General features: G+C 44.1%; 1 protein-coding gene across 3 annotated transcripts; it reads left to right on the top strand.

Moving 5' to 3' along the window:
• Positions 1-2,465: 2,465 nt before the first annotated feature.
• On the top strand, positions 2,466-23,436 carry TMEM39A (transmembrane protein 39A). 3 transcript variants are annotated; one of them, XM_062595290.1, is made up of 9 exons: positions 2,466-2,569; positions 14,604-14,797; positions 16,021-16,243; positions 17,686-17,769; positions 19,176-19,318; positions 19,833-20,181; positions 21,036-21,223; positions 21,791-21,911; positions 22,934-23,436. In XM_062595290.1, the coding sequence occupies exons 2-9, from the start codon at positions 14,685-14,687 to the stop codon at positions 23,165-23,167; spliced, it is 1,455 nt and encodes a 484-aa protein (XP_062451274.1). In that variant the 5' UTR covers positions 2,466-2,569; positions 14,604-14,684; the 3' UTR covers positions 23,168-23,436. The 3 variants fall into 3 exon arrangements, with proteins under 3 accessions (XP_062451274.1, XP_062451283.1, XP_062451292.1); XM_062595299.1 differs by having other exon boundaries at positions 21,791-21,915; positions 22,934-23,068; XM_062595308.1 differs by lacking the exon at positions 2,466-2,569 and adding an exon at positions 2,739-2,756.
• The last annotated feature ends 404 nt before the right edge of the window (positions 23,437-23,840 follow it).

Below are 23,840 nucleotides of genomic sequence, written 5' to 3'. Positions count from 1 at the left end.
CATTACAGCATGGCCTCAGGCCTAAGAAGCACTTTGACTGAGGTTAAGAACAATTTATTTTCTGAAAATTGTACATTTTGAAAGATGGAAAACCCAATGTTGGATTTTTTTCTGCTGATCTGGAATAGGAAAAGTCTTTGGGAGATTTTCTAATACAAGGTGTATGTATTTTACACAGAGTTTGTCACTGATGAATGATCCAGAGATACAGACACAGGGACTGTGACCAGTCTGCTGCTGGAACTGGGATATCACTGGTCATTTTTGCGGCTATCTATGGCTGAGGGAAAGGGAGAAAGATGAGCAAAGCTGATATATTTAATGCTAGCAGGAAGTGAGGCATATGTGGTCAGCAGAATGCACCACTTCTAATCTGGTTTGTAGCAATGAAAATTAATTGGAGAGGCTATTGAGACTGATGGGAGGAAAACGTATGTATGTATTCTAGATCAGAAACTAGCCCAACCATACTGATGAGCCAATGAGACCATATCAGAGCCCCTTCCAGACCATCACTTTACAACTAAAACAGAAAAATGGAGGAGAGTTGGGCAGAGCAGCTGTACACCATTTATCATAGAAAACCTGACCTGATCAGCAAAGGAGTCTGCCAGGCCTGAGTAACCAAGTTCTCAGTGTAAAGCCTGTAAATAGTGCATCTCCAGGCAGAACTGTCTACAGCTCATGCACGGTGCAGGGGATTAGGCAATAGGATTCTGAACTGAATTCTGTAATAATGTAACCCTGTCTTTCAAAAGGGTGATGTAAATTACTCTATAGGAAAAGATGGGGTTTGCCTTGAAAGTTAAAAATAACAAATTTTACACTGAGTGAGATTTAACAAACATCATCAGGCTGACAGCGGGCCAACTAATTTTAAGCCCAAAGAAGGGATCTTTGGGACCATGAAAATAAATAGGTGGAAGGGCTAGAAAGCAGACTTTTGCAGATATTTGTAAAGTTATTTCAACTGAACTTTCATCTCTTCTTTAATTTTTGGCTATTGCTGCATGGGAAATGAGAGACAATCTCCTTTTTGTCAGCCTTGACTGTAACTGAATTTCGAGATTATCTCTTTCCTCCATTATTTCCTCTCTCTCACTTGACATGTTATGACAAGACCTTTTTTCTTTTTCCCAAAAGACTGGAAGAGTATTCTTTTTATTGTGAAAGATAATCATTCACTTTTCACCAGTACTGCCTCCTTGCTTTGGGATAGTATCTACCAGCTGGCCCAGAAGTCCCTTTCTGAACCCTGCACAAGATGGCCTGTAGATTGGTATCAACTTTCCTTTGATTATATGCTGCCACTTAGTGGCTACTGCAAATATTACTCAATACTCCTTCCTCCCAGGAAGAAGTATTTATTTTTCACTGAGTGTCTCTGCCCATGCCTCACTGTTGTCCTGAGTACCTGTATAAAAGGAGAGAACCTTCTTCCATATTCAGGTGATCTGCTGGCATCTGCATCACACCTCATCCAGAGGTGGCAATGGCAGCAGGAGTTTCCAGCAGTTGTTGCTCAGTCATGGGATAAATAGCTTTACCTGACTGTGCTGAAGCAGTGAATTACATTTTTGGCCTCTTGTGATGCAAAATGCCTAGCTTTCTGGATTTATTATTACTCATAACTCTACAGCAACACAAACGTACTTGGCACGGCGAAGAGCTGATGAAGAGACAGTGTGTCTCCCCTTGAGACTCTTCTGAGTCTAGCCAACATGCAGATGATGTACAGGTTTAAACAAACAGCCAGAAGGACGAAGTAGCAGCGACACTGAGCACCAGTTTTGAGTTACTTTCCAAACCGTGCTTGATTTGTACTAGCAGTGCAGAGAGGCACGGAGGACTGGCACCGCTGAGTTATTAAGGCCTCTGGGAAGCAGCATGTTTTCAGGACTGGAGGAAGGAAAACAACTTGGCATTGCCAGGGAAGGGATCTGGGGCAAGAGGGCACAGAAGGACCTGAGGAACGCGGCGCTCTCCGCACTCCTGGAGCAGAGGAGGCGAGGAGGGAGCATGAAAACCCGGGAAAGGAGACCTTGAGGGAGTGCCTCCTGCCGCGACCAGGACGCAGCCGGGCTCGCCCTGAGCGCTGCGGGGACGCGCAAGCCCCACTCGCGGTTCTGACGTCCCACGCGCGGGCCAGGTGCCGCCGCGCCGCCGCCGGTGCTCTGCCACCACCAAGATGGCGGCGCGGCGCGGCCGCCCCGCCCCCGCGGCGCCGCTCCCCTCGTGGGCCGGGCGCTGCCCGCCGCCGCCGCGGTGGCTGTTGCCGCCGCCGCCTGTCGCCCTGTGATGAGAGCATCAGCCCTCACTGCCACGTCTCCTGGGCAGCTGCGGCGGCGGCGGCGGCGGCGCGGGCAGCCGCTGTGCAGGGCAGCGCCGCGCCGCGCCGCGCCCGGGGCGCCCAGGGGGCTCTGGCCGCCCGCGCCGCGCCGCGCCGCGCTGCCGGCGGAGCGCCCGGCCCGGCGCGGCGGTGGGGGCGCCGGTGCCCCGGGAGAAGGGGACCCTGCTCGCAGCCCATGTCTGAGCTGCGCCGCCGCTTGCCCCGTCGGCGCTTGGATGTGTGAGTACGGCGCCGCGCCGCGCCGCGCCGCGGCAGCTTCCTCCTGCCCCCGGGAGCGGGGGGCCGAGAGACCGGGGGCTCCCCTGGGGGCTCCCCGCGGGGCTGCCCGGGGCGGCGGGGCTGGAGCGGTGCGCCTCGGCAGCGTCGCGGTTTCCTTCTCAACGAGTCCGGAGCGGGCAGCGGTGGGGTGGGCGTTTTCTTTAATTTTTTCCCTTTTTTTCTTTTCCCTCTTTTTCTTAATTAGGTTCTTCTTCACTGCAATATTTGACTGGGAACTTTTGCTTTTTAGACGTTGCTTGATACCTAGGGCGGTACGTTTGGGTTAGAAGAGAGGTCTAGGCATGTTACTGAAAGACGTGTTAATAAGGATTAAACATGAGAAAGTTTGTTCGGGGTCGTGTGTAGTGTTTGCTCCGGGCTTTTAAAACGCTGGCCTGAAACGCTCAGTCTAGCAGGGCCACAGGACAGCTCTGCCTGTTCCCTGTCACGGTATTCTGAGACAATCCTCTGTTCAACGTATTAAAACACCAGCCTAAGCAAACCTAGCCTGTGGTAAGGTGCCTTTTCCAGAATTAATGTGCATGTGTAGTTCTGCTGCTGCTCTGTTTTGCACAGTCTTGATCATCTTCTGTCGCATAGGAGTGTAGTTGCAGTGATGGTTTGGCTTATAATATGAGGTAGCTCCCTTCTGGGATCGTTTTGACACACAAATGTTTAGCAGAAACAGAAGTAGCTTTGTTTGCAATGTATGGTCACTCTTGTGCATGCCTTTTGGTTGTGAATACCAGGCCCCTCATATCATGGGCGTTTGTTATGACTGTAAATGAAGGAACGAGATATCTGTATTCCAGCGTGGCAAGCTGTAAACTTTTTAGAGACAAGGCGTCCTTTCTGTAACCAATTCAGGTCTGTTGACTGGCTGCAATCAGCAGGATTTTTCGGGAGGGCTGGGGGGGAGGTTGGGGGAGAGATGCAGTACTACAGGGCTGGACTGGAGTGATTCAGCTCTGGTTTCACAGGATGTCAAGACCGGAGCAGGAAATGGACACCAAGCTTTTAAACCACCGTCTGCTCCTTTGCTCACCTCTCAGCGCTTGGGTTTGCTGTTGCTGCTTTGTTTCTGATGCTTGGTTCTCCTCCTAGCTGCTCCTCTGGAGCACGGACGGCTTTGGCCAGGGTGCTCAGCACAGTGTTTTGATGGCACTGCTGGTAAAAGCTGGGCCCACTGAAGCCAAAGTGGTAGCCAGGCAATGTTGATGTCTACGGGAGTTGTCCTGAGCCTTCACCCACTCCTTATTGTCCCTTATCAGGCAGGAATTTCTTAAGGTGTGTGGACACACGTACTCTTTGCTTCAGTTCTCAAGCATCTTTAGTCTTGTTTTGCAGTGCAGACCAGCTTGGAGGGTGGGAATGCTGTACAGGGCTAACTTACATGGGGACAAAGTGGAGCTAAGGAACTGTAGCTTGGCCAATTAGCCTTGTCCGATGTGATGTGAGCTCCTAGTCTCAAGACCATTGAGCAGCTGCATACCTCCTGCACAAACCATTCGTGGCCATCTCTTGGTGGATCTAGTGACTTGCAGGCATCTGACCCTAATTTTCAGAAAGTTTGGTTATCCACGCTCCCATTGATAGAGGTGCCTGTATTGGCTCAACCTCAGCATTCAAAATCACCAATAATTTAGAAAAGCCAGCCCCCCCCCTTTTTTTCCTTTTACTCTGTGTGTCAGTCTTTCTGCCTATAAAATGAAGATTAAACGTTTTACTTGATGCTTCTGCAGGGTATGTTTCTATTCTAGTGTGAGAAGAGAAATTATTTTCAGATCTTTTTAAGAGGTATAGATTAGCACCTTTCTGCAGGCCTTCTTAAGATGTATAGGTTAGCATCTTTCTGAATTACTCTTTTCACGAGGACACTAATGCCATCCTGTGACATCTAAGGAAGTAACATCTATTTTCCTCTCAGTGCGCTGTCTATGTTAGCACTATTTGCACTGATGTAACATCACCAGTGTAGTTACAGGCAGGCAGCAGTGAACATGAATTTTTCTCTTGAGTTGTTTAAATCAACTTGTAATGCAGGTCTGAATATTGTGAAACAAACATTTTTTTTTCTTCTGCAGGCATCAAATCTGGATGTTTGAAAATAGAGCAAGAAAATATATACTAGAAGTGTTTGTTAAGTTAGCTTCCAGTTTCAGTGAGCGCTCAGCACGGAAGCCAGTTGAGCACACAGTATTACTCCATAGAGTTACAGCTCCTAGGGACAGGTATGGTGCAATGCAACAAGGCGGTACTGACCGAGGCCTTTCCACTCCTCAGTCTCCATGCTTTTGCTGTGCCTCAGTATCATGAAGTCTCGGAAAAAATAGTTTTTGTCTATCAGCTACATTACAAGCATGTGGTTCAGTTTTAACTTAATTTAAACTTTAAATTTAAATTTTAATTTATGAACATGAAACTCTGAGTTGATGGATTTGGGTTCTAAATGAACTCTGGCTCTAAATGAATCAGAGATGTTTTGTCAACATAAAGAGGTATGCGTTTATATCACTTGTGAAAAATCAGTCCATTTCTGTTTAAACTTTTAGATTTGGTTGAAAATGTTTACTATTTGAATACTTGGTTAAAAAAAAATTATCTATTTCTAGCCATTCTTTTGTTTGGCCAGTGCAAAATTTTATGTCCTGTTATGTTTATGGACTGAGAAATACATAGGACAATCTACTTAAATGCCTGAGTTTCATGTTACCTGATCTGTTGTACTTTACTCTGCAATGCAATTTTCTGTTATTTAATGTATTTCTTTTCCCTTTTTAGGCCCATTTCTTGTTCTTGCACTGCTATTGCACTGATGCAGTTTAATGCTGATATTACAGTGTTATCTTATGCACGAGAAAGGTTAAGGAAGATACAAAATTATGACAGTCAGTCTTCCTCGTCTCTCAGTCTTCCTCTTCTCTCAGTGATCTATTTCCTCTGCCATCTCAGTCATCCACTCCATCTGCAGAGTGTGGTGTATCATGGTAATGGATAGTGTCATGAAGCTAGTGCTCTCTCCTTCTTTATTCTCCTCACTACAAGTAGGTCTCCTGTGCTGAAGGAACCTTTGGTCAGTTTTTCTAACATTATTACAATTTGAAGTGCTTTTAACAGGTGAATTTTTAAAACTGGAGGTAAATCTCTAGTTGCTTTGCGACGTGACTGAATCGTTCATGAGCTATTACAAACACAAATAACAGATTTCTTGCTATTCTTTATGCAGTGTATTCATTTTAAGTGATTTGGCTGTATTCATTCCAGCGTTTTTGGACTTTTTGGACTAAACATGTTGCAAGCGGAAAAAGAGACTTCTAGTGGGAAGTGGATATTACGCAACCCAGACAGAAAAGCTATGCTGGCCAACATGGTGCAGCAGCATCCGTGTATGCTGGCAGGTTTGAAATGACTAATTTAAAGCAAAACTATCAGTAGATTTCTGTGGCCCAGAAATGTCTTGGTATAATAAATAATACCAGGAATTAATATATCCTACTGCATTTTCCTGATGTGCTAGGTTACCTGCTCTGTAAATGGCCATACGAGATTCTGAGTTGGCACTCAGTCTACTAGAGTAAAGGGAATTAGCTGAAGGACCTTACAGTTTTGCTGGAGACTTGCATCTCCATATGAGGGCCATATGAAATGATTACTGATTAAAACATTACCTATACCTGCTATTTAAAACACAAATAGAGGAGAGCTAATGTATTTTTATGTGTGTTTTATGCTTTTATGCAAATTATGTTTTCAGGATGATCTATTTAGAATTCCCTATCATAATTCCACTTTTCCATGGTGTCAGGGATATGTAAGTCATCACTGAACTGCTTATTTCAGATATGAATTCCAGTCTGGTGACTTGGAGTAAAGCTCAAGTAATTTGCAGCTGATTTGAATGCACAAGGAAGCCAGGGCTTTCGCAGTAGCTGCTAGATGAATTCTGATGAGGTACAGCTAGGCACACCCATCCATGCACAGAACTATTAAAAGTTGCATTAGATGCCATTAGGAAAAAATGTGAAATGACTTTGAGAAGCTTTCCTTGTGTTCTACTCTGTCTTCAAGCTCACTGCTACAGATGGCAGATTCCTGCCCTATTTTTGGGCTATGTGAGGACAAATCGAAAAATCCTGGTGACTCCCCATGATCTGTCACCATGGCTGATCTCCTTTAAATTAAACATAGGGGTTGGCAAAGGAGCCTAAACAGCAGGAAAGCTGCTTCTGTTTGTTTAAACAAAGTTTGTCAAGAGCACAAAAATAATGCTATAAAAATCTTCACTGCTACATACAGAGACCCTTGGGAGGATAAATACTTGCCGAAATATTTGTCCTATTTGGAGTAAGGAAATTAATGAAACGTTTTCCCTCCCTGCAAGTAAATTGAAGAGCATAGATTAGAAAGCAAAGAGTTCCTGGCTTACAATGCTATACTCAGGCCATTAGACCACATGTATGCGTGATGTGAGGTTTGAAAGAGAACGCTGATTTCAGTGGCTTACTTGTCTGAAAATTTTAAGATGGATTTTTAAGGCAAGTATATTCTGTTTTGTTTTGTTTCTCCTCCCCTTAGGAGTGGTCTGTTTTGCTGTATGTTTGTATTGTTTGGTTAGAACACAGAAACCCGGGGTCCGTATCCCAGTTCCCCTCCTTTGATAGTTGCCTGTGCACTGCACCATGTAACAGAGAGCAGTATCTCTGCCCGTCAGTCGTGGCTGTGTTTTAGCAGTGCTGTGCAGATACGCAATATTTCCTGAAGAACTTCGGTGTAAGATGAACTTAAAAATGCATGTTGATAAATTGTATTAACTGATGACTTTGATGGCTTTGCCTATGTTGTCTGCTAATACATCGTCTTTGTGATTTAGCTTAACTGCCCAACCTTTGAATAAGTGTCCCCTATAAATTGCTACTTTATTTGCTGCAGTAATAGTCTGCCTCAAAGCTGACCATATGCTAATGTAGCTCTGAATCTATGATACAGTAGAAATGCCTAGATATCTTTTAAACCCTCTGGCCTATCGGTAGCCAACTTAGGTAACAGAGAAAAATTGAGTGCATTCATTTCTACAGTGATAAAACATTTGTTTTTATCTATGATAGGCTTATGAAATTGGAAGTTGAAACTTTTGTTACATATCTGAATCCTCTTTTGGATCTCAGACTCTTTCTGCCTTTCAGATGACAATGCAAGTTGTCTTTGGGAAACACATGTCATGCCAGCTCTTTAGTTTGAATCTCTTGCTATCTATGAGACTGGAATTACTATCCCTTTTTCCATATGATTTAGAACATAAGAATTGTAAGACGAAAATAGACCATGATTCAACTAGTCAAGCCTGCATTTCCCTTTGGTGCCGGAAAAGATGAACTTTGCAATTCTTTCTTGCTCTCATGCAGGAACAAGCAAGTGCTTTCTTTATTCCCAAATTCAGTTTTTAGCTGTGATCATTGCTGTATAGCTCAGAAGAGTCCAAAGAAAATTTTAATATCTGTCTAATTGTATGATACTGTCCTCTAGGTGAGAAGTGCATTTTGGGTCACTTGTAGGTTATCAGCTCTGAGGGCTTAAAAAAAAACCAAAAAAACAAAAACAAACAAACAAAAAAACCTCTAATTGCGCTTATCTTAATTCAAAAATTATTATAATCCTTCATTAAAGTCTTACTAAGCTGTTTGCTTTAACATCCTGCAGGAGTTAGTTACACAAGATAATTATGTGGTTCTGAAGTATTATTTTATTAGTCTAGAATTTGCAGCTTTGTTCTTCTACTAGTCAGAATGCCCTTAAGAGGGTTTAGAGCATATATTTCCTTTTGTCCAGTTCATGAAGACCTGACTTTATCTGTGTCCTGAAGAGGACTATATCTCCTGCATGCCTCTGGAAATCTTTTCTTCACACCCTGAGAAATAAGGTATTTGAGGAGATTTCTAAGGAATGTAGGATTCAGGTTGAAATCTCTGTGCTTTTTTAAAATGCTTTTTTTTTTTTTTTTTTTTTTTTTTTTTTTTTTAAGTCTCTTGGATAATTTCACTGTCCTAGAGTATTAAGAACTTAAATATATGCCCTATCTTTCATGAATATGTCTGCTGAATGGGCTAAACTGAGCTTACTGCATTTTACCCTGGATAGGCTTTCCATGGAAGAATAGGCTTTCATGCTCCAGTTTCTTCAGTGGGTGTTGGAAGTACTGGGGCAGCTACAAATGGCAAGGTGCTGTTTTCATACTGTCTTTAGCTAGAGCTTTTTTTCCCCCATTCATTTATTTGCTTCGCTCTAACCTTCCTCCCTGAAGATGCCTGAAGTCAGTCATACAGCGTGTATGCAGTTTGTGAAATCTTGCCTTTTTCTTGCTAACTTTTTCCCTTTGCTTTTGGCACGCGTGCAGAAGATGAGTTGATGGATCCCCTTTGTTTGCCAGAATTGTGCTCTCTCAGAAAACCCTGTGCTAACTTGGTCTCACTGGTAGGTTTTGTTATTACAAAGGAGATTCTTAGTCACCGAGCAAAAATTAGTCTTGATAATGAATCACCTGACAGTGGTGATTCACAGCTGTGCTTTCATTCTCCGAGTCTGGTGCCTCTGTAGCCCGACCCTTGACTGTGCTTTAGGATATTTCTGTCTCTGTCCGCATTGACATCCTCCTGTTAATCTGTTGCTCCTGAGAGTTTGGTACGGCGTGAGGACATGGAAAATGTGCTGACTTTGGAGATGTCTCTCCTAACCGGTTCTGCCTCCCTGTGCCCAGCCCTGCGCCAGGTGGCAGGTGTGCTCCTGAGTTACTGGGCCGAGTTCAAAGGTCCTGTTTACTGTACGCGGGGGGGAGGTCTGGGCAAGCCAAATATTTATTTCCAGTCAAATAACCTATCAGTTATTTTTCTCCTGGAAACTGGGTTTGGGAATGAAAAAGCACTTGGTTGTTGCGAAGTTAACGCTTGTGGAAGTTTTGCAGCAGCAGTTTTCAGCTGCAGCAGATGTGACAGCGCTAACAAGGTGGCCTCGTGATCAAAGCACGGGTGCAGTCATAACTATTCCGAGGCTCTGTTCTTGACATTGCGTTGTGTTGGGTAAATCAGTTACCAACTTTGCATTTAAGTTTCCTGTCTGTCAAAATGTCCCCCCCCCCCTTTTTTTAAGATAAAATTCCCACACCTAAAGGAAATAAAAAATGAGCCACAATAGTTAGGGCTATAGCACTTCAGAAGAAAACTTGAATATCACACAAATTCACTGATAATTTGCAAAGGAGTTAGGATTGCAGGACAAAAGCAAAATTGGAATTAGATTGATCAGGGACAGTGATTATAACCCAACAGACAAGGTCCTTTACTGTGCTTGTTTCAGTTCTGGAGACTGATAATGCAAGAGAAGGAAGAAGAGGAGAAAGACAGAGAGCTGTTCATCTGCTAGATCAGTCATGATTGTTACAGTATATATTTAATCCCAAAGGTTAGAGAATCCTTTCCTGTCTTCCTCCTCCCATCTGTTCAGAAATTATTTCACTAGGGGCTAGTAACTCTTTGAGGCCGTCAGTGCTGTGCAAGGAAGATTTTATACACAAGCCACTGTGTGCCATACAGCTGTTGTCACCTGTAGCATTTTTCCGTTGGCACTGGCCATGAGTATCCCCAAAAGTTTTACAGGTACTGGCTGTGCTGTTCAGTGGCAGCACTGGGAGAAAAAGATTTTCACTGAGCCTGGATGAATTGCCAAGATTTTAAATGGTCCTTTGCCCTTGAGGATGGGAAGCATGAGTGTCGGAGCTTAGTCAGGCAGTCCTTTGAATTCTAGTCCAGGATAGGTTCCTTTATGAAGGAGAATAACATAGAAGTCAACATTCCCAACAGCAGAGAGACACATGGCATAGAGGTGGAAGGGAATGTCGGATATGTAGGAGTGTCTTTGAGATGTACTCTGCCATTTCCCATAGCAAGGAAGCCGTAGCAGTGACATTGACTTCTGCAGACCTTGGCTCATCACTTTCCTGTGCTGCTTGTGGTTCTTTATGGTTTTTCTCTTGCACTTGATGCTGGCTGTGGTCCTAGGTGTTAGCAGCAGCACCCTGAGGGTGTAGAGATGTTGACACTGGTGTGTCGGCACTGGTAGCTCCCTGTGCTTCATGTCAGCACTGCCAGTCGTGTTCAGTTGTGCTTCGGGAGCAATCTGCTGGGATTTCCTGTGAGGGAGTGAGGGTGTCAGCTCAGCAGTGCCTCTTCAGATGGCAGGTACGCTGCAATGCCTGCTGCATAAAGTGTGAGCACCCCGAATGAAAAATCATGCTAGCAACCTGGAGACCACAGGGAACCTCCAGCGTTGCTGAGGAAGAGGCAGGCTGAGCTCTCTCACAAACAGCCACAGAGGCAACGTGTTGCTTCACCTCAAAATGTCACGTGCTCATGCAGGAAGAAGGCAGCTTTGATCAAGATGGACAGTTGCAGCGAGAGCCTGTGGTCTTCTTGAGCTGCATTGCTGCAAATGAGGGTGGCCGTCATATTTCCCCTTCTGCTCTTAAGAGTATCTGGTTATAGGCCTTTTGCAGTCAAGGAGAACCTCTTGAATGTTTTCCAGGCTCTGGCCGTTCTTAGACCTCAGTGCAGTGAGCTTCCCATGAGAATTGGAGGCTTGGAGTTTTCTCCAATTAAAAACCATTAACGTCATCAAAATAACTGGCTAAGCACTGTAACGTTTCCAGCAAAGAGATGGGGAACCAGGCAGATTTTTCATTCTGATGAGTCACTGGCTCTCTTCTGATTTGTTTCTTGTAAGTGCTGTTTAGACAGCTGCTGATGCAGAAATACGGTTCTGAGTGATGATCCCTGGGGAACAGGATGAAGTTGTGTACTATTTCACCTCTGAACTGGTGGATGGCTTCTCTGCCTAGCTCTTCATCAGTAAAGGCCTGCTTGAAGCAGTGGTTCTTGTCTGCCTTGATCTTACCTCTTCAAGATAGCTGGGGAGCTGATGGAGAGGGCAGGGAGAAATAAAATGTCTAAATATTTCCTATAGTCTTAAATGTATAAATCAAAACTAAGATGATCTGGTGCATTTCATTCCTGGATCTTCTGTTAACCACATCACAGTTGAAGGTTTTATTTCTACCCTGAAGAAAGAGTGACCCAAGACCTGTCCATACCCCTGTTCTTTTCATCTGCATGGACTGGAACACTGTTCTGTGGCTGATTCTCACAGCTTTCTTGAGTGTTTTTAAGATGTCCACATCTGCCTGGGAGAGGAGAACTTTAAAGCTAGGCTGTTTCTGTTTTGAGGATGTTGACGAAGGCAGGCACTATAAATATGTGACATTGTTACTCCCAGTTTACCTACAACTTCCCTTCAAACAATGTGGAATCAAACTAATGGACTACGGAGTCTTGGCAAGAAAAGTTTTTATCTGCTATTAGAATACTATTAGTATTTTTATACAATCATTTTTCACAGTAGAATCATGCCTTAATTTAAAGTAACAATTGAAAATTATAAAGAGGCTTTTCCTTGTGTTTCCTTTCCCCAGAGGAGGATTGTTGTCTCATTCAGGGCAAAAGATGCCAGCTTAGAGTCTAACCGATCTGTAGTCTCGCCACTTTGACTTGATCTAAGGAGCTTTGATCTCATCTAACTACATATATATATAAAAAAAATCTGTTGGGGAGATCTTGCTTGTGCAGATATTTGCCAGACTTGATCAGAGTCCAGTGAAGTCAACAAGTAATTTGAAGCGTGGCTTTCCTAACAGTACACATAGGTTAGCCCAATCTATACGTTCGTGGATCACTGTGAACGGGATTATTCAAGTGCATTTAAAATACAGTGTACTTACATTACAGGGAGCTGCTTCCTATATGCTTTCCTTTTTTTACAAGTATACACCAGTATTTTACTGATTTGCTAAAGCAGAGGGTGAAGGTGTGATTGTTTAGTTTCCAGGTATCTAAGTTGATGAGCATGTAAGGCATACTAACTGAATAATACAAATGAAAGCTGTTAATTTTTTTGCATAAATTACTGAATGTGGCATAAAATATCTTTCACTGTTAATACCTCTAATTAGATCACCAGCTTCTGGGTATTGCATCTGTTAACATAAATATCCTGTAGGTTGAATCAGATTAATTATTTTAGCATGCACAGTTCTTGTAATAGCATAATTTGTCTTAAAGTGGCTTTTAAAGTTGTCCTTTTAGAGTTCTTCATCCTTTTCTGCTTAACTGTTTATATAAAGCATCTGGATGCCTTAGGTGAGTTCTGTATTATCTTTTGCTCTCTCTGCTTGTCCCATGTTTGTAGGGTTGGCAAGAGAATTTACCTCTGTTTATATTTAATTCCTGAAATACGAGTTTTTAAAGTGTTCCCAAATAAAACTCCAGAACATTCTAGAGAAATTTTTTCCATAATAGGCATGTTTTGTCACTGGTATCATAATGAGAGTTTTAAGAAGTCTGAAAAAAAGATATTTTTTCTCCAAACACAAACTATCCAATGTTTACTCTCTCCTTTCATGCAATTTCACAATTCCATTTTTTCTCCAGTATCTCTTTTATACATTTTTGCAAGTGACTGTCACATAGGTATGTATGCAGCATTCATCTTTAGAAATACCATTTTATTTTCGTTGAAACTTTGAGAAATGGTTTTTGGAGTAGAGATGCAGCATGAGAAATTTTAATACAAAAGAAAGTTTTCAGATTGAGTGTTTTAGAATAGTTTTCTTGCAAGCTGTGTTCATGGTGACATTGATGTGACTCATTAAACAAACTTCTTGGTGCTTCTGCCAGCTATGATTTCTCAGGATTTTAAAGGAGGTGATAATTGAATTATAAATAGAAGACAGGTTTTATCTGTAAATTTCAAAGCTAGATTCAGAGTTTCCAAAAAAAGCATTCCTACTTTCTGGGACTCTGGTTTGGTTCTGGCTGTGGTATTTTACCAAAAGGGCACCTGATTAGTCTATCTGGAAACACACACACAGATGTCCTTGTAGTGAGATGTTCACCCTCAGTGTCTTGTTTCTGTACAGCATGCTCACTTGGAATGACTTCAGGATTAGCACTCCAATTTCAGCTGTCATTACCTTATGTCTGTTAGCCATCAAAAACTTAACTTGATTACTAAAATCCCTGCAGTGTCATATGTGACATTCATGAAATAAAAACAAAATTATATGGGAAATGGTGAAGTCTGTGCCAGAGAATCCAGTTCTGTTATTGAGCTTCTGAGTTGCCCAACCTCTTTCATACTAGTTCATTTTAAAGAACTGATTGAATTAAAAGTGACATTTAAAATAATGAAATACTTTTTTTCTTTTTAATAGGCTTTTAAGACTGGGATATGTAATTGCCTATCCATACATTCAAACTATGTGCAAACATATATTTTCTGATGCACTACTCTGTTAGCTAGAACCATTTTAAATGGATCTCCTACTAGTATATCAGTCAGGTTTTCTTAGCACTAAGGGAGCTGAACTGTGCCATTAACTGCTTTGCGAAACCTTCACGTAGAACAGTTAGGGCTGTCCATTTTGAGCTCCAACAGAGAGGGACCAAGTTATCTATCAGCATCAGACATTATCAAATGGTGTATTGGATGGTTAAAAAGACCTGAAAAGCTCCAGCAGTTTCTCACACTGGAACAGGGAGAGGATTCTTCCATATTTGCTCTTAAACTAAGCCAGACAGTTGTGCTGTCTTTGGCCCTAGAGATGCTAAGTAGAGCTTTCCAGTCAACAGAAAGTGCTTCCAGTCATTGATGGCTAATGTAAACTGTCACTTCTTAAAGATATAGTGTCAGTGGAGTCCATTCTGTGTAAGCAGACAGGCACTGATTCGGTGCCATCGTAATGGGGTGGTGGTTAGGGTGCTGATGCACGTCCCAGTTTTACTGCAAAGCTTTGCACGTATGAGAATGGCTTCTTGATGCATTAATTCATTTGGCTGGGGTGTGGACCAGCTCACTAGAAGTTTGCAGCTTGACTGATGTTTCTGCTTCTTTACAGAGCTGGGAAGGCTTCAGGATTCTTATCTGGGTCTTGGGGCACAGCCTACTGGAGGCACTGGAAGTGGATTGGTTCCTGGTCATGCCCGGTGGAAGGAGGGGACCCAGTCGGCAGCAGCTAAGCCGTTCAGCTTTGCCTTCTCTCCAGACTCTGGTTGGTGGGAGCTGTGGCAACGGTACTGGTTTGAGAAACAGGTGAGGACAAAGGTATTGTTGTTGCGACACCTGTGAACAGGATGACACTAAAAGTTTAGGAGTCTTGATCTGCTCTAAACTATGGAAGTGGAGCTTAAAAGCAAAGACTTGGAGATGGGAACCTTGAGTCCACTGCGGTGGCATTCAGACAGAGCAGACCCTGAAGGGCTCTTTATAATAGAACTCTTTCCCAGCTTCTATTCCTGGCTCTGCTGGTGATGCATGCTTTCTTCTGGAGCCCCTCTCTCAACTCATGTTAAAATCTGCCTCTAGGAGAAGCTTATGGAAGTGGTCTCAGCCACCCTTCTCTGCTTTCTGTGATCACAATTGCTGGGTGTAGAAATTGCACAGTGCTCATTTTATCTTTCCCTGCAGCAATTCCCAAGGTAGTGCATTCTGGCCGATTATGAGTCCCTGTCTCTCTTACTCTGTTGCCTGCAATGCCCTGGGAAATTACTGTGTCAGAGCCCAGTTGTGAGTCCCCCTCCTACATGGTAGAAAGCCAGGGCAGGAGAATGTCTATATTCTGTTTTAGCTGTGCCAGCTCCACATGAAACAGATTCTCACAATGAATAAAGCTCATCTCCATTTTATGGGGAAGCTGAGGGTTAAAAAAGGAACACACAGTGACATTTAGATCTCATTTGTCATAAAGATTGAGAGCCCAGTGTTATTTCCTTCTATGCAAAAGTGCATAAACTGCAGAAACTATCTGCTGCATGTTGAGGTCCTGATTTAGTTGGTATAGGTTCATTCTTACAGAGTAGAGAGGGCCAGGTCATTTAGTTTTGGCCTTTAAAAGCTTTTCGGGCTGGGACAGGAGGATGGATGATCTTAGATTCTTGACGAAAAAGTGACTGTGTTAGAAACAGAATCAGCACCCCAAGTTCCTGGGGGAATGTTGTTTATCCTGGTTTCAGTCAGTTACAGCAGGGTTTACACCTGTTGAATTTTCTCCATCAGTCTAGTCCAGTAGTCTGCCAGAGCTTTTGGTTGTCACAGGCTCCTATGAAGGCTCAGGAAGAAGGAGATATGAGTATACTGTCAGGTCAGCCTCTGGAAAATACTCCTCTAGGTACCTCCTTATTTAAGAGAGGATTGGTGCCATCTCTACTCCAACAGTGAACAGTCCCAAACTTACAAGCACAAGTGCTACCTTTCCAGGAAAAAGGTGGAGTCAGTGTAGGATTTTTCCCAAGGTGAGTGATATCTGTCTGTTTCAGGAATGGTAGTGCCATCAGCCTCACTGCACCTCCAATCACAGCCCTGATTACTCCAGAGCCTGTACGTCACTGCCGGATACCTGACCTGCCTCTGGACGGGAGCCTTCTCTTTGAATTCCTGTTCTTCATCTACCTACTGGTAGCCCTCTTTATTCAGTATATCAACATCTACAAGACAGTCTGGTGGTACCCATACAATCATCCTGCTTCCTGCACCTCACTGGTGAGTTTCCCAGCTTAGGCAGGCACCTGAGTTTTGTGATTACACAGCTTCTGTTCATGCTGCTTCAGTTCAGAACTTGCCAAGCGTTTGACTTAAGCGGGTAAAGGGGACTTCACCTGCCCCCTCATCACCCAGGGTTGTGTAACCTCCTATTTTAAAAGGGAGAAAACACAGGGAAATTTAAGCAAGAAAGAGATAAAGTGTTAGCAGCGCTACTTCAGTGCAAATCTCTTTCATGATACTTGTGAGGCCTAGTTAGCCGCAAGGTTTTGAAACAGAATTGAGACTCTAGACGCCTGCTGTCTCCTGGTGCTGATGCCTCTTCCAAGTGGAAACACCAGAGACTGAGAGAATGGAGATGACGGAAGTTTTCATTAGGATCTCACAGCAGGTCAGCACCAGAGGAGTTGGGGAGGGGGCCAGATCCTCAGCTCATGTAAACCTTGCAATCTCCTCAGGTTCAGTCTTAATCTTTCCTGGCCCAGAAAGCTGTGTTTCCTGGCAGTGACTTGTACCTGAGTCTTCTAATGCCATCAGACCTTATCTGGATGCAGCTAGCATCTGAGATGGTCCCCCAACTTAGATGGTTGCTTTCTTGCTTTGAAGCATGAGGTGATTCCTTAATTTCCATACTGACAGATGGTGCTGGTAGTCCAGTTATCCAGCGATACGTGATGCTGGACACAGCTTTCTTTGAAGAAAAAACATTTTGTATTAGGCTCCCTGTGTGAAAAGATTTAATGGTCTTACATTTGTTCCCATCAGAAGTCAAGCATTGTTATTTACTCAGAAGAAAATCCTTCAAGTCCCTGACAGCAATTCAGACTCTACTAACCATTATAACCAGAATCCATGTGGTGGCTTCACTAACAACTTGTAAGGAGCCCAAGAGTTGTGTCATCTGGCTCAATGCAGCCAGAGCCAACATTAATTTGTAATACAGAGCTATGACCCATGAAGATGACAGTTCTCGGGTTAACTTGGTGATGACATCTGGGAGCACTGGTAGTCACTACAGCCTGTTTTTTAGATGAAGGGGTGAAGTGAGCAGATGTGCAGGATTCTGGACTTCACTTCAGCTCCACTTACTCTGGTTGGTTAGTGGCTTTTCCCAGAACTTTTGTGCAGTTGTCCACCGTAGGATCTTGGTTCTAGATCTCCCTTTGACCCCCAAAATATCTGCCTGAAGTTTTTTTTTGTTTTTGTTTTTTTCTCTCTCTTCCCTCAGTAGAAATGTCTCAGTAGGAAGGAGCCTCCGAATGGGGAATATCTTACTTCTGTAGAGATTCATGTGTTACTGATTTTTCTCCCTTCTCCCTTATTCTTAGTAGACAAATTTGGGGCACTCAAGAACCTTTACGTGAGGTCCCAATGCACTCTCAACAGCCAGCTTTTCCAGTCCCATTCCACTTGGTAAAGACCTTTTCTCTTTCCTCTTTCAGAATTTTCACCTCATTGACTACCACCTCGCGGCATTCATTACAGTGATGCTGGCACGGAGACTGGTTTGGGCCCTCATATCCGAGGTAAAGTTCCCACTCTTCCCTCTTCTGCATCTAATACTGGTCATAGAGCATAACCATTCATGGCTTGAGAGAGTTCTGTGAGTTGGATAACTAGAGGGTGAAGGACTAAGATTTTGGGAGTGCCCTTCTGCCTTGGAACTCTTCTACATCAGCCTACTCATGTCCTGCAGTATTTAGGAACTCTGTTATCTTTGCACTTAGAGGAGATGGAATGGTTCTACTTACCTCTGCAGCACGATACTGCAGCTCACTACTTCCTGCCAGAAAAGTGGCTGGAATAATTGCTAGCAGAGTGGGGAATGGGGAGGTTTGGCATTTTGGGAGAGTGAACAGGTTACTATAGAGGACATGACAGAAGAAGAAGAAGGTCTGAGTAGATCAAAGTGAAACAAGAATAGCTGGTAGAACTGTTCTTCCTATACTAGTGCTTCTTCCTCAGCTTGCTCAGATTACTCTGAGGCTTTGGTATTGTGACTTTGGATTTTGAGAGCATGTGCATCTGTGTATCTGAGAGCAGAATCAGGCCAAATATAAGTCTGAGAAAGGTCATTATGGGTAAAGTGGAAGTTCTGCTCACTGGAATAGTTAGTATGACTGGACTAAGCAATAAGTTGAAAATACACACCTGCACCTACCAGTTATGTCCTGTTGAATAGGTGAATGGACTAAATAGGATCCCAGAAGTTCTCTTCTACCTCTCATCCCTGCCATTTTCATTTACTTTCCCATGCTCAGTAAAACCTACCACAGATTGAAATTTCTGCTTTGAAATCTTTCATGCACGTTTTTGAGGATCCCATCTATTGGCTGTAATCCCTAAGAATGTTTTTACAGTTCAATTTACCTTACCTCCTCTGGAAACTGGAAGAAGCTTCCTTGCTGTTCTTTTGAAGGTGGTTCCTTCTGCAGCCTGTACATCCTATAGAGATGGGTGGTAGAAATCTAGTTTTGGAACTGTCCAAGGTGCACCATCTTTTATTCCTTCAATTGAGAGCTGGGACATTCCAATTCTTTGGGAAAATAAATGCTGAGACCTGATCTCCCACCAAAAGAAATAGCAAGAGGAAACATGTTTCAGGCTATCCTGGAGTATCATTGGAACAATAAAGGACCTGAGCAAAAATATTTTCTACATTGCAGTTTGGATTTGAAACAGCCCTATTTCAGTTATGCCCTAGAAGTTGGGGTTATTCATGAATCTTTTGGATATTCCCAAATAGTGAATGAAATCAAAAGACTTCACCTTTGTGAGAGTCAGCCCTCTGCTTCTCAGAGGAGGAGGGCAGCCATGCCTCTTACAGAGCCTTCTGGCACCCTCCCCCTGCTCCTCTTCACAGGCACACATTGTGCTGTGTGTTTAAGCGCTAGCCTGACAGAGTGGCTGAATGTTTCTTCTGGATTTGCAGGCCTCTCAGGTGGGTGCAACATCAGTGGTTCACTACATGGTGCGCCTGGTACTGCTCACCCTCTGTGGATGGGTGCTCTGCTGGACTTTGGTCAATCTCTTCCGCAGCCATTCTGTTCTCAACCTTCTCTTCTTGGGCTACCCGTGAGTAATAGCACCGTGTACCTTCAGTGTACGGGGAGCATAGCCACCCAGGGTGGCATGAGCCACATAAGGAACACTGGGGGATTCAGGGCAGTTGGCTGTAGTCTGCCCCCAGAAAATAGGCAGACAGAAGACTTTCCTGACCTAGTAAGTAGAATTAGGGGAATTAGGAATGAGAGATAGGGGGTGGAGCCTGTTACCTTAAAAGCACTGAGCTTGTGAAGCAAATTGCGTGCAGTATGCGAGTTGCATGGGGGATCATTACTGTGACTGAAGTCTGAGCCAGATCACTGGTTCCCATAAACAGGGGATTTAAAGAAGCTTTTCTGCACAGTTCTCAAGGCTGTAGTCCTTAGTCTCTCAGGGAGAGTAAGAGTTGGCCACTAGCTTCTCAAATGAGGGTTCCCCATGTTGCTCCTCTGATACGGGCCAGCATCTGGTCAGAAGATGCACTCTTTGTGTTGAGATGGGTGTCATTTCAGCCCACATTCCTTTCTTCCTTCTCTCCCTGTAGGTTTGGTGTGTACGTTCCTCTGTGCTGCTTCCACCAGGACAGCAGAGCACAGCCCTTACCTGCGGACTGTGGTTATTTGGTACAAGATCAGATGGTGGATGATGGGGCTTCAGGTGTCAGCAGCCTGGTCAAACCCAAAGACTTCCTCTCGCTTCTGTGGGAATCCCTGAGAGAACAGTTCAATAATCCTACGTCTATCCCCACCCACAGCTGTCCCCTCTCCCCAGATCTCATCCGTAACGAGGTGGAGTGCCTAAAAGCAGACTTCAACCGCAGGATCAAGGAAGTTCTCTTCAATTCTCTCTTCAGTGCCTACTACGTGGCATTCCTGCCACTCTGTTTTGTAAAGGTAGCTCCCGTCTGGCACTCTCTGTGCCCCTGCCCACTGTCTTTCTGAATGTTGTGTGAATTGCTGCCAAGCCAGATTCCTGGTTAATTCCCCTTTTCTCTGTCTCCCCTTTGGCAGCCCGGATAGCGGAGCATGGCTGCATCCGGAGTGCACTAGTACTGCTCCTGGTTGGTGGATAGGTATTGCCATAAATGTGATGCACCTCTAGACCCATCACCCCACTTACTAACTCCCCTTCTCCTACTTCCTGTCCTAGGCAGATGGATAGCTGCGTTCTTAGACAAAGGCACCTGTTACTGTCTCGGATCCAATGTCGTGGTTTTCGAGTGCTTGGATCAGAGGCTTTGGTGTTCAGCTTGCTAGAAAACAGAGCCAATTAGGATGTCTGTGAACCTAAATCTGAGAACCACTTGTCAGTGTGGGGGTTATATTTTTTTTTATCTATTTCTCTAACTTGAACCAGCTCAGCATTCATTAACAAGGATATTTGGGACTTACACAGCCATCCCTGTTGATGTAATGAAATGGGCAGACCTTCACAATCCATGTAGCCATCCTGGTGCAAATGGTACTCCTGGGCAGTTCTGTGGCAAGTGAACCCTTCTGTTATCTGCTGCTGGGGGAAGAGATGCACCAGCTGCAGTATCGTCCCCCTTCCCTTTCTCCTTCAGGTCAAACAGAAGGGAGTCTTGGGTGTTTCCTAAGCTGTAACCCTCTGAAATCACTGGCCCAAAAGCGCATGCCTGTAATGTGTGGTGTGGGTCTGCTGGATGCACACACACAGTATGTCCTCTTGTCATTCCCTTCTCTGTTCTGTGACAGTGGTACTAAATTCCTGTCTGATCTCTTTGCAGAGCACCCAGTACTATGACATGCGCTGGTCCTGTGAGCACCTCATCATGGTGTGGATCAATGCTTTTGTCATGCTCACTACTCAGCTGCTGCCTCCCAAGTACTGCGACCTGCTCCACAGATCAGCTGCCCACCTGGGCAAATGGCAGAAATTAGAACATGGTTCCTACAGCAATGCTCCACAACACATGTGAGTTTGGGGATGGTGAGGGGCTGGCATGCCTGGTGAGAGGTTGGCATATCCAGCAAGGGGCTGGTAAGATGATATAGTAGATATGCAAGTATCAGCATTGCTACCTACCAAGGAAGCTTTTCCATTCTCTACAGTGCTGGGGTCATAGCTACAACTCTGCTGATCTTTTTCTTCCCTAGAAACAAACATTCACTCTAGAGCTGTGTAAGCTCCTCCAGTCAGTGCTTGTTCCTTCCCAGCAATAAATGCTCAGATGCCTCCTTGGCTGCTGGAGCAGTAGCTTGTGTAGGTGAAAGGGGTGGCCTGCTCCAGTGCTGTGGGCTAGACTCTTGTACTGGAAGCCATTCGTTCACAGTGCTGAGCCTCAGAGACCTTCTGATGAGTTCATGATCTTCTCACCTCACTGTGGTTTTCCAGTGGGAGCTGGAATGTTTCTTTGTGGCAGAGGCTTTTTATTTGTCAAGATATTTGTCAGTCCATTCCTGCGGGTCCTTCAGAGAGTTGGGAACATCCTCCCACTTGCTTTCCCTCAGATGCTAACATTACAGTGTTCTTTCCCCACAGCTGGTCAGAAAACACAATATGGCCACAAGGAGTACTGGTGCGACGTAGCCGATGCCTGTATAAAGCAGTTGGGCCTTACAATGTAGCAGTGCCTTCAGATGTCTCCCATGCCCGCTTTTACGCAAGTATCTCTTCTGTTGATATGTCATGATTGTGGGAAGGAGGAGAGACTCAAACTTAGCTGCAGTAGAGCAGATTATGCTTAAATTGAAGAATTAGACTAGACATTTTCTTCAGTAAAGGAAATGCTAGCAGAATAGTTGTACCTTCCTGCTCTTTTCTCCTCACTACCTTTCAGGATCTGACTTTAGGGTCACTCTTGGGGACCCTGCCTTTATACAGCAGAGGTACCTACATTACTTCCAAATGAACCGATTAGCAGACTAGGCTAGGTTAGTGAGCTGAATCAGCTCTTGGGGTACCAGAGCCTGTGCAAGAGGGGAAGAGTGTAAAACAACTGAGACTTTCACCCTTCCAGTAGCAGTGGCTTGTTAGAGTTGTTTTTAGTTCAGAAGCTGGGGAGTCCCTTTCCCATCATGAATTGGCCACATCACACTTATTTATGCTCCCAGCTGAGCATTGTTCCCCATGCACCCATCTCCCACACATGCTTCAGCTGGGTTGGATGGAGCAGAGTTTGGTGCTGGGCAACGTCCTTTTTACTGCTAAACAAAGTATTTGTTCTTTGCAGAGGGTCTTACTGATTGCAGTGTTACAGTGATGCCTGGGCAAGACAAAAGTCATTGCTGCCTTGTCAGTGCTTTCTCACCATGGTGATGCTGCTCTCCCAGTATGTATGGGACAGTAGTGTATTCTTAAGAGGATCCTAGTTAATAGAACCTCTTCCAGGGGAACAGGAAGATATGTGAGCTGGCCATTACATTATTTCACTAGTCCTCCCCTTCTCAGGGAAAATTACAATTCTGCATGCCTTGTTTCTTAAACTTCTGTCTGCTTAAGTAGCAGCTAACAGTGGGTAGGATAAAAGAGCCTTTCTTCCACTCAGTGCTGCGATTGCTAGCTCAGTGGAGTTAGAGAGCATTATATACACACCCCCACTTCCTACTTTAATGCTGCGCAGCAAACCATAGAAATGCTGTTGATGTTATTCTTTTTGCATCCTCTTTAACTGTTCCCCTGCAGTTCCTTTTTCACCGTCCATTACGGCTGCTCAACCTGCTGATCCTGATTGAAGGCAGTGTGGTCTGCTACCAGCTCTACTCCCTGCTGCGCTCAGAGAAGTGGAACCATACCCTCTCCATGGCCCTCATCCTTTTCTGCAATTATTATGTCTTATTTAAGCTCCTCCGGGACCGGATAGTATTAGGCAGGGCATACTCCTACCCACTTAACAACTATGGACTTAAGGCACACTAGGCCTGCCAGATGTATACCCCTTACCTTTCCCTTCCCACAGGGCAGGGAGAGAACCTCAGAAAAAATATTTTCGTACAGTTCTATTTTTTTCTTGCGGCGTTTATAAATATTTAAAATATTTTATATTTTGTATACTATTGTTTCTGTGGGGTGGGAAGGGAACCAGTGGCAATTAAATGTCGCTTTATAAACAAAGTGTTATTTTATATATATAAATCAGTGTCTATATACCATATATCTATACCCATACATATATCTATGTGAAGCAACAGGATTGTGTGTGTGGTCACTGTGTCTGCTTTGCTCACACAACTGTCCTACCATTGCATGTGGTGGAGGTAGGACTGCTGCTAACAGGAACTGGTCTCTTGGAGAGCTGCGAACAAGCTAACAGCAAGGGGAAGTAAGGAAACACATAGGACTTTCAGCAATGCAAGCAGCTCATCTTAGAAACCTCAGTACCAAGGGAGTTTTCTCCTAGAACTATGCACTGATATGATACTAGTTTAGAGGAAAGGGAGGAAGCAGTGTGTTGAAAGACAGACTAACTTACTGTCAGTCAGCAGAAGCTCCCTGTTCCCTTTTCTTCCCAGAGTTACCAAGATGCAAATACTCTTTTTAAAAGCAAATACTCTTTTTAAAAGCAAACCCTTTACTTTGGGTTCTAGCCATC

The sequence above is a fragment of the Rhea pennata genome, chromosome 1 (genome assembly GCF_028389875.1).
Source record: "Rhea pennata isolate bPtePen1 chromosome 1, bPtePen1.pri, whole genome shotgun sequence".
Taxonomy (NCBI): domain Eukaryota; kingdom Metazoa; phylum Chordata; class Aves; order Rheiformes; family Rheidae; genus Rhea; species Rhea pennata.
This window is presented reverse-complemented; position numbering and strand designations above follow the sequence as displayed.